General features: G+C 68.1%; 1 protein-coding gene across 1 annotated transcript; it reads left to right on the forward strand.

Annotated features, from left to right (window-relative positions):
* The first annotated feature begins 1703 nt into the window (after nucleotides 1-1703).
* On the forward strand, nucleotides 1704-10079 carry PKP3 (plakophilin 3). The gene is made up of 14 exons (XM_086383374.1): nucleotides 1704-1813; nucleotides 3299-3494; nucleotides 5411-5487; nucleotides 5621-6246; nucleotides 6334-6457; nucleotides 6765-6969; nucleotides 7312-7486; nucleotides 7928-8045; nucleotides 8118-8285; nucleotides 8365-8550; nucleotides 8775-8928; nucleotides 9147-9339; nucleotides 9436-9523; nucleotides 9699-10079. Exons 1-14 carry the CDS (start codon nucleotides 1733-1735, stop codon nucleotides 9732-9734), a joined length of 2427 nt encoding a protein of 808 aa, XP_086239500.1. The 5' UTR covers nucleotides 1704-1732; the 3' UTR covers nucleotides 9735-10079.

Below are 10079 nucleotides of genomic sequence, written 5' to 3' on the forward strand. Positions count from 1 at the left end.
ATGAGCTCCGGCCCCCAGTTCCCTTCTGGGTCCTCTTTGGGGCCCTGCAAGGCTCCCCTCTCTGTCCCAGAGGAGCTCGGCTGCCCCGCCGTCCTGACCGGCATCACTGCGTGTGCACCGCTCTGTCCGTCTCCGTCACACACCTGGGAAGAGCTCAGAACCAGCCCGGCGGATGGGAGGCTGAGAAGAGGCGTTGGGCGAGGGGGGTGGGGGGGCGGCCCCCGCAGCGACCTTCCCGCCAGGGGGCGCGGGCCGTGCCCGCCCCGGAGGGACGAGCGCTGCGCCGGTAGGCGTCGTGGCGGAGGCGGGCCCGGAGCTGGACTTGGCGGGAACCCAGCCGTCGGACGCTGGAAGGTTCTCGAGCCTGGGCGCGAGTTCCCGGACAGGAAGCGCCGGGACGCGCGGGCCGGAGGGCGAGCAGCAAGCCCGGTGTCTCCCCTCGCCCGCCCACCGCCCTCCGCCCTGCGCTGCGCCCGCGCCGGTGAGCGCGTCACCCGCCCCGGCCCTGCGCCGGCAGGCTGTGCCGCCCGTGCGATCTAAACTTCTCTGCGCTCCAGCGCGCTCCCGAGTCTTGTTAATACGATTTTGCTGTCTGCGTCGTCACCTTTTCTCCCCATTTCCGCCCTCCTCCAGGCTCTCGACCGAGTGGGGTGCCGGGCCCTCTGTACCTACTCCAGCTCTGCCTGCACACACCCGGCAGCCCTTTCCCCCTTTGCAGTGAGCGCAGCAAAGCCAGCAAAGGGTCCTCATTCCAGCCCGCCCCTACTCATCCCCAACCTCGGGGTCCCCTCCACCGGTAGACGCCCCAACCCGACCTCTCAGCCCAGGCAGTCCATACTGTAAATGCTAGCCTGCCCCTTGGGCCCTCACACCCTTCCCTCACAGCCCCCAGGGCAGAGTCCAGGCTCCCCCACCACCCACCTCCCAAGTAAGAGCATCCCTCACCCTTCCAGGCCTTCAGGTCCTGGGATCTCCAACGCATATTCCCAGGTTTTCTAATCTCCCCCCACCCCCACCCCGCCCGCTAGGGATGCCCTCCTCCAGGAAGACCCATCAAGCCGGCACCAATCGTCCTTATGCTGTCTCCCCCATGCACTCGCTCCAGAGAGAGGGGGACTCTCAGGAACAGAAGGCTGGTCCCAGGGGTGGGTCAGGGCTCTGAGCTTGAGGGGGGACAGGTTTAAGCCACAGCAGGTCCCTCGGGCCCTGCAGTGGTTAGAGGAAGCTCCCTTGGGTCCCCAGGCTTTCCTTGGACAGGGAGTCCCAAAGGGCAGAGACCCAAGGTGGGTGGTGGGAGGGGCGCACAGGTCCCCAGGAGGCTTGGCACAGCCTGGGACCACCTGCAGCCCTCCCTGCCAAGAGGAGGGGCGAGCTCTAGGGAACTGGCCCTGGGAACCCTGCAGGCTTGGAAGACTGGGCCATGGGGGTGTCTGCCTGACCCCCACCTGCAGTCCACCCCGGAGGCTGGCTTCCCCAGGTGTGCAGCCGGGTGGGCTGGGCCCCAGGTGGATGAGTGCAGGGCGGGCCCCAGGCCCGTGCCAGGCGACCTCCTCCAAGCGCACTCAGTGCCGCACAAACTTGTCTCCCGGGATTTTTCCACACAAAACACGACTCCCAGGGAAGCAACCGGTCTGATGAGCTGGCTGGGCGTGCAAGCATTCCCACCCCGCCCTCCTGGTGCCCCCGCAGTCCTGGCCCACAGCGAGGCCCCAGCAGCAGTGCTGGGCCCGGGATGCAGCCCAGGACTCCTCAGCTCGCAGCAGCCGTCTCTGGGGTGAGCCCCGAGGCCAGCAGTCTCCGGACCGCCAGCAGGGTAGGTCACCCACCCTGTGCATCCCCTCTGCCCAGCGGCTCCACCCCAGGCATCACCTGGACCTTCCCAGGGACCCTCCTCGACCCCTCTCACCCCTGACACTGACTTCTGCCTCCCTCCCCAGTCTCCTCCCCAGCACTGACCTCACCCCTAGGGCTGCCTCCTGACCCGACCCCACCTCACCCCCAGGCCACTGCCCCCAGCCACCATTCCCACCTGGGACCATGTCCCCTGCCTTCAGGGACCCAGGGCCCAGGGTAAGGGTGTCCCACAGGAAGGAAGGCCGGTGAGGGTGGGCCCACAGTGACTCTGCGAGGGGAGCCCAGGAAGAACACGAAGCCGCTGGGCCCCTGCCCCCCAGCCCTCCTGGGCTCAGCCCTCGCCCCACTCAGCCCGCCAGGGGCCTGTCCCGGGTCCCATGCAAGCCTCCCCAGGAGGCCTTGGAGCGGGCGGTCTGGCTGGTGGGGACGCTCCAGGGAGACTTTGGGGCAAGCCCCGCTCTGCCGGGCTCTCACTCCTGCTCTGACTCCTGGGCCGCCCCTGTCCATGCAGCTCCAGCCCTCCGGGTCCCTGCTGGCCTGGACTGCCAGTTCCTCCCTGCGTCCCCAGCCCGGGCAGGAGGGCCCCTCTGAGTCAACCCCCCGGGGCAGCCCCGCCTGCCCCCACTGAGCTGAACCCTGACTCACGTGTTGGGAACTGCCTCCCACCCCCACAGCCTGGGGGGCAGAAGCCTGGGAGGGGACCAGAGAGGGCCCAGCCAGCCCTTTGGAGGCCTCTGCAGAGGAGAGGGTTAGGGGTGACTTCCAGGGTCTACGGGATGGATATCTGGAGGGTCATGAGCTTGCGGTGGGCCCATCTAGCCTCCTGCTTCTGGGGTCTCTTGGGCACCAAGGACTGACCCCGTCGAGCCCTCTTCACCCAGAAGCTCCACCCCAAGCCTTCAATCCTCAACTCAGTCCCTTGGCGCCCAAACCCTGCTAGGCCTCCCACAGGCCTCAGGTTGGCTGCCTGGTCCTCGGAGTTTCCCAGAGCACCCGGTTCCCCGGGCAGGGAGGGCCCTGGCCCTGACTCCCCGAGGTGGCCGCCCTGGGACCTTTCCCAGCGCTCGGGACAGTAGGCCCAAAGGAGCAGCTGTGGCCTTTACAGGCAGGGGACAAAGGCACAGACCCCTGCTGCCCGTCCGGGATGGGCGGAAGGCAGGGTGACGCGCAGGGCCTGCTCTTCCGCCCGAATTCCACCTTGAGCAGCCCCGCCCTCCCACCTGGCCCAGGTGTCCCCGCCCCTCGCTGAGCTCAGGGCTGGGCGGTGTCGGCCTCTGAGCCAGCCCTGGGCGAGGCCAGAGGGGAGGGGACTTCAGGGACAGGGCCGCGCGGGAAGAGACGGCGAGACAGCTCGGGCTGGAGGTGGCGACGGGGCCCAGGCCAGGCCGACCGCCCCGTGCCCGCCGCCATGCAGGACGGTAACTTCCTGCTCTCCGCCCTGCAGCCCGAGGCGGGCGTGTGCTCCCTGGCGCTGCCCTCGGATCTGCAGCTGGACCGCCGGGGCGCCGAGGGGCCGGAGGCAGAGCGGCTGAGGGCGGCCCGCGTCCAGGAGCAGGTCCGCGCGCGCCTGCTGCAGCTGGGCCAGCAGCCACGGCACAATGGGCCCGCTGAGCCCGACGGGGCAGCCGAGGCGGCCAGAGGTAGGCGGATGCGGGCCAGGTGGGCACCGGAGGGTGGCAGGTGGGGGTGGCCCCAGGGGCGTGGTGGTGCCAAGGCTGGAGGCCGCCGTGGGGCGACTCCGGGTTCAGCTCCCTGACTCACCCAGGCCGCCTTGAGTCACTGCCCCACCCCGCCAGGCGTGGGAGACGCCATGGGTGTGGCCTCTACCTCCCAGCAGGGACCCTGGGGTCCTCAGCGTGAGCCAGGGTGGGCCCCACCTGTCCCCTGTGCCCTGAGCCCCCTGCCCCAGCCAGACATGGGAGAAGCGGCACATGGCCGGCCGGCTGGCTGGGCCCATCTCGGTTGGCAAAGCCAGGACACGCACATGTCCCACATCCCACGGGCTCACACACAGTCTCAGAGACACACGGACACACACGTCAGTCCCCGAGAGACACAGACACACAGAGACACAGACACCCAGACTCTAGCGTCCACCCCTGGCCCCTTGGGAATGAGCAGACAGAACGGTGAGGGGCGGGGTCTGGAGCTCCTGGGGGAAAGCCACTGCCTGTCGGGGCCAGGGTCTCCCTGCGGGATTGTGGGGCGGGGGGTGGAGGGCCTGCCAGAGCGACCCGGATACTCCCGCTGAGAAGAGCCCACGGGGAACGCCCTCGGGGCCAGGCAGCCCCCTGCATGCAGAGACTCAGCTCCACCGGGCATGCATATGCATGAGTGTTGCAGCGAGCTCAGGGCGCTTCTGGAAATGTCATCCCCTCCTTGCCAGGCCACAGCAGCAGGCACCAAGGTCAGGCGGGAAGGAGAGCCTGTGGGATGTCAGGGTCAAGCCCCGGTGGCAGATGCTCGAGGGCCCTTCCCAGTACCGGCCTCCAGTGCCGGTTGGGAGATGCGGGTCAATCAGTGTAGGGGCCGCCGGTTCCTGCGTCCTCCCCGGCCTGGGCCTCTCAGCCTTGCTGGTGGCCCAGCTGGATGCCCAAGGGTCATGGGGTAGAGGAGGGAGCAGGGAGGGGTTAATTACCACCCCAGCTACCCTGGCAATTAGGGGGAAGAGGATTATAATTTTGGGGTGGGGGTAAGGTCCCCAGGCCGGGGGTGTGTCCCCCCAGGCTGAGCCTCCCTGGCATCAAAGGGTTAATAGCCCCTGCCCAGAAGCCTCATTAACCAGGGCGGGTCTGCCAGTTCGGGGAGTCCCCCCCAGACCTAGCTGAGCCAGAGGCTGGGAGGGGGCCCCCTCCCCTTCACCCCTGCCCTGAGTCCCTTCCGCCCAGTCTTTCTACCTTGGCTTTGGGCGGGTGGGACTCAGGAACCCCCTCCCCATCCGAAGGCCCTGCCCAGCAGGTGAAGCCACCCCAGCCGGGCTCCCGTGGTGCTGCCTGGTGTGACCTTTGCTCCGCTCCTCTCAGGGTGTTCTCAGCTCTTGCCGCCTGCCTGTCCATCCGCATGTCCATTTAGTTGTTCCTTCAGCGTCTCTCCATTCTCCTGGCCTAGATACTCACTCATGTGCCAGTCTGTTCACCCACCCGCCATGTTCTGGCCGTCCAGGCTGCCCCCTTCCCTCCGCCCTCCGCCCACCCGCCCTGTCCACTCACCATGCAGTCTGGCTGGCTCCTGTGCCCTGGGCTTGTGTGTGCCGGGCGTGGGGATGGCCCTGCCAGGTGGGTCAGGGGCCCAACCCCAGGACACAGCGTGTCCCTAAGCACTGCAGTGTCACTGTCGTGTGGCCAACAGCACAGGCCAGGCCCATAGGGGTCCGTGCGGCTTCCTGGGCGAGGGGGCCAGGCCCACTCCCCAGGCTGCCAGGAGGTCAGCAGGGTGAGCGCGTCTGTCCCCCCTGGGGGGCGGGGGGCTGCCCTGCCAGCCTCAGGGTGGAGGGGAGGCAGGAGGTCAGCGCCTGCCGTCACCCCAGCGGGCTGTGCTGCCCCTGCCCCGTCTACAGGTGCATCCAGGGCTCAGTACCACACCTTGCAGGCCGGCTTCAGCTCTCGCTCCCAGGGCCTGGGCGGGGAAACCTCGGTGAGTGACGCCCCTCTAGCCCAGACCCCTGAGGTGGAGATTCCGAGGGGGGCTGGGCTCCATGGTCGGGAAGAGGGGCCCGCTGAGCCCCCATGGCCCCTCACTGCCGTCCCCTCCCCTCCCTGCCCCACAGACCTTCCAGCCCATCGCCAAGCCCACCTACAGCCCCGCCTCCTGGTCTTCCCGCTCGGCCGTGGACCTGAGCTCCAGTCGGAGGCTAAGCTCCGTCCACAACGGGGGTGGTGCCTTTGGGGCTGCAGGGTACCGGGGTGCCCCGCCCACTGCACCGGTGCCCGCCCGGCCTGTGTCCTTCCACGAGCGTGGTGGGGCAGGCAGCCGGGCAGATTACGACACCTTGTCCCTGCGCTCACTGAGGCTGGGGGCCGGGGGCCCGGACGACCGATACAGCGTGGTGTCCGAGCAGCTGGAGCCGGCAGCCACGTCCTCCTACAGGGCCTTTGCCTACGAGCGCCGGGCCAGCTCCAGCTCTAGCCGGGCTGGGGGCCTGGACTGGCCGGAGGCTACCGAGGGACCACCCAGCCGGACCATCCGTGCCCCTGCCATGCGGACCCTGCAGCGGTTCCAAAGCAGCCACCGCAGCCGTGGAGTGGCTGCGGGCGGGCCCGGGGGCATCCTGGAGCCCGTGACCCGCGCACCGTCTGTGCGCAGCCTCAGCCTCGGTGACTCGGGCCACCTGCCGGACATGCGCGGGCTGGACAGCTACGGCGGCCACCGCACTCTGCAGAGGCTCAGCAGCGGGTGAGCTGGGCTGGGTTTGCGGGGGTAGCCTCTGCCAGAACCCCAGTCCATCCTCAGATCAGCCTAACCCGGCTCTTGTCTCTGCAGATTCGATGACATCGACCTGCCCTCAGCAGTCAAGTACCTCATGGCCTCAGATCCCAACCTGCAGGTGCTGGGAGCTGCCTACATTCAGCACAAGTGTTACAGCGACGCAGCTGCCAAGAAGCAGGTGACCGTCCCTGCCGACCACGCCCACGGACCCGCCTCACTCAGTGCTCTGGTCCCTAACCGCCCTCGCTGACCCCCAAACTGACTGGGCAGACCTGGGCCTACCCAGAGCATCCCCAGCAAGGAAGGGTGGGAGGGCTGGACTTACACGTGTCCAAACACACACGCTGACACCGCACACCTCTGCACACACCTGAATATAGACACACACGCCTGTCACTGTACACGCCTGCCTACAGCTGCACACCTCTGCACACACCCATCCATCGCGTGCACGCTTGTTAACACCCGCATGCCTGTGCCCGCAGGCCCGCAGCCTGCAGGCTGTGCCCAGGCTGGTGAAGCTCTTCAACCACGCCAACCAGGAAGTGCAGCGCCACGCCACAGGCGCCATGCGCAACCTCGTCTACGACAACGCGGACAACAAGCTGGCCCTGGTGGAGGAGAACGGCATCTTCGAGCTGCTGCGGGCGCTGCGGGAGCAGGACGACGAGCTCCGCAAGAACGTCACAGGTGGCCTGGTCCCCGCCCGCTACCCGCCCCCCACCCCCTCCCGCACCTCCTGCCGCCTCTTCCCTCGGCCCCCACGGCCGTGCCTTGGCACGTCTCTTTAGAGCCAGCCTCCACCCCAGGGCTCATGTCCCCAAGGGTCATCCTCTCTGCCCTACCGCAGCCCCGTGACCCTCTGGGTCACACCCAGGCTGTCCCCAGGAAGGCTGGTGGGTGAGGCTGGCAGTACCCCGCAGGGACAGGTCAGGAGCCTCCTCCCTACCACCTGAGGAAGACAGAGGGGCTGGAGGCCTCGGAGGTCCCCAGAGGTGGTGCCTGACCACGACTGTGGCCCACCCACCACAGGGATCCTGTGGAACCTGTCCTCCAGCGACCACCTGAAGGACCGCCTGGCCCGGGACACGCTGGAGCAGCTCACAGATCTGGTGCTGAGCCCCCTGTCGGGGGCGGGCGGGCCACCCCTCATCCAGCAGAACGCCTCTGAAGCCGAGATATTCTACAATGCCACTGGCTTCCTCAGGTGCGCCGGGCGGCCGTGGGGCCCTGAGGTCCGAGGGACAAGGCGGAGCCACTGGGTTGTGGGGGGCGGGGGCTCTGGGGGAAGTGGACGGATCCAGCAAGGCAGAGGTGCTGACCCACGAGTGGAGTGGGTCACCAGGTGTCCTCCCCCCAGCCAGATGTCAACAGACTGCAGGCGCAGGTTTCTTTAAATCAGGGACTTGATCTGACATTTCTAACCTGCCCCCACCCCAGACGGTTTGAGGAGTGGATGGGGGCAGGCGTGCAAAAGCGTGGGAGCGACAGTGTCCAACAGGGGCCAGGAGCAGGAGCTGCTGGGGGCAGGCCCAGCGCGTGGCGGGGAGGGAATCGGGGCCCAGGAGCTCAGCCTCGGGTTCAGCTCGCTGTGGGGTGGCTCTGCCTGGGGTCCCTGTGCCGGCCTCTCACCTGTCTCCACCCGCAGGAACCTCAGCTCCGCCTCCCAGGCCACTCGCCAGAAAATGCGTGAGTGTCACGGGCTGGTGGACGCCCTGGTCACCTACATCAACCACGCCCTGGACGTGGGCAAGTGTGAGGATAAGGTGAGGGTCGGCCTGGGCCCGGGGGCCCCGGGGGTGCCAGCCCGCCCTGACCGCGGCCCGCTCTGTCCACAGAGCGTGGAGAACGCCGTGTGCGTGCTGAGGAACCTGTCCTACCGCCTGTACGACGAGATGCCGCCCTCGGCCCTTCAGCGGCTGGAGGGCCGGGGCCGCCAGGACATGGGGGCACCCCCAGGCGAGGCGGTGGGCTGCTTCACTCCACAGAGCCGGCGGCTCCGAGAGGTGGGCCCAGACTGGGGCGGGCGGGCAGAAGCAGGGGTCCCAGGCGACCTCAGCTGACCCTCTGTGCCCTCCTGCCCAGCTGCCCCTCACGGCCGACGCGCTCACCTTTGCCGAGGTGTCTAAGGACCCCAAGGGCCTCGAGTGGCTGTGGAGCCCCCAGATCGTGGGGCTGTACAACCGGCTGCTGCAGCGCTGTGAGCTCAACCGGCACACGACCGAGGCAGCAGCCGGGGCGCTGCAGAACATTACCGCAGGGGACCGCAGGGTAAGGCGGTGGGGCCAGGCTGGACAGGACGGGAAGGCAGGGGCCGCTGAGCGGCAGCAGGAGTGTGCGGTCAGCGCCGCAGACGGCACAGGCCTCGGCTCCTGAGGACGTGGGTTCTGTGCCAGACTTGAGGGAGGCGCCAGGAGGTCTGGGCTGGCAGGGCCTGACCCGCGGGCAGCTCGGGGCGCCAAGCACCTCACTCACCGCCCTCCTCCTGCCGGCAGTGGGCGGGGGTGCTGAGCCGGCTGGCTCTGGAGCAGGAGCGCATACTGAACCCGCTGCTGGACCGAGTTCGGACCGCTGACCACCACCAGCTGCGCTCACTGACAGGCCTCATCCGAAACCTGTCCCGAAACGCCAGGAACAAGGATGAGATGTGTGAGTCTGGCCGTCCCACAGCCTGGGTTCCGCCTCCCCTGTGGACCAGGCGCTCACCTGGACTCTGCCTTTACTGCCGCCCTGGGGCCAGCTTCTGGGAGGCCGGGGTCAGTGGACAGGCAGGCGCGCCAGCTCCCTGGGGGAGCAGGGGACGGCAGGTGCCAAGGGGGCGGCGGGGGGAAGGGCGGTGGAGACCCACCTCCCCGACCTCCTGGCAGCCACCAAGCTGGTGAGTCACCTGATCGAGAAGCTGCCCGGCAGCGTGGGTGAGAAGTCTCCTCCAGCCGACGTGCTGATAAACATCATAGCTGTCCTCAACAACCTCGTGGTAGCCAGTCCCGTGGCCGCCCGGGACCTGCTCTACTTCGACGGGCTCCGCAAGCTGGTCTTCATCAAGAAGAAGCGGGACAGGTCAGGACCCAAACCCTGTGCCCACCCTGCCCCCCGGCTGCCCCTGCCTTCTGGCCATGCCTGTCACCCCGCTGACCCCTGCCCCCCACCCCCCAGCCCTGACAGTGAGAAGTCCTCCCGGGCGGCCTCTAGCCTCTTGGCCAACCTGTGGCAGTACAACAAGCTCCACCGAGACTTCCGGGCGGTATGTTCCCGTGGCCCAGGGCAGGCGGGGCTGCAAGTGTGGGGCATGGAGGCGGGATAGGAGGGAGGGACAAGGAAGCCACGTTGCACAGGAGGCCTGGATGACCAGGGCCTGCTGCCAGCACACTGGACGCGGGGCAGCACAGCCCTGACTGTGGGTCCCCTCTCCACTGCAGAAGGGCTACCGGAAGGAGGACTTCCTGGGGCCGTAGGCGAAGCCTTCCTGAAGAAGGAGAGTGCGATGTGACCCAGCCTCCTAGGGAAGGGCTCAGCTCAGGGCTGCTCGCCAGCCGGCCTGGAGGAGAAGGTTGAGGATGGCCCAGGGGCCTCTCGCTGGAGCCCTGTCCACATGCAACGTGAAGGCCTGGGCCACGGGGGAGGGGAACGAGGGCTTGCAGCTGGGGAATTGGCTTCTGCGGGGCATGGGGGGGGCAGGGCTTGAGGCTGCTCTGATGCGTGGGGTGGTGGCCAGGTCACACTGGAAGAGGTGGTGCTGGCTGTGGCCCAGCGGTGCCTTGGGACAGCCAGCAGTGGGAATAAAGGTGGCCGTGAACACA

Source organism: Bos grunniens, chromosome 29 (assembly GCF_055505025.1).
Source record: "Bos grunniens cultivar Pamir isolate PY7600 chromosome 29, Bosgru_T2T1.0, whole genome shotgun sequence".
NCBI classification, from domain to species: domain Eukaryota; kingdom Metazoa; phylum Chordata; class Mammalia; order Artiodactyla; family Bovidae; genus Bos; species Bos grunniens.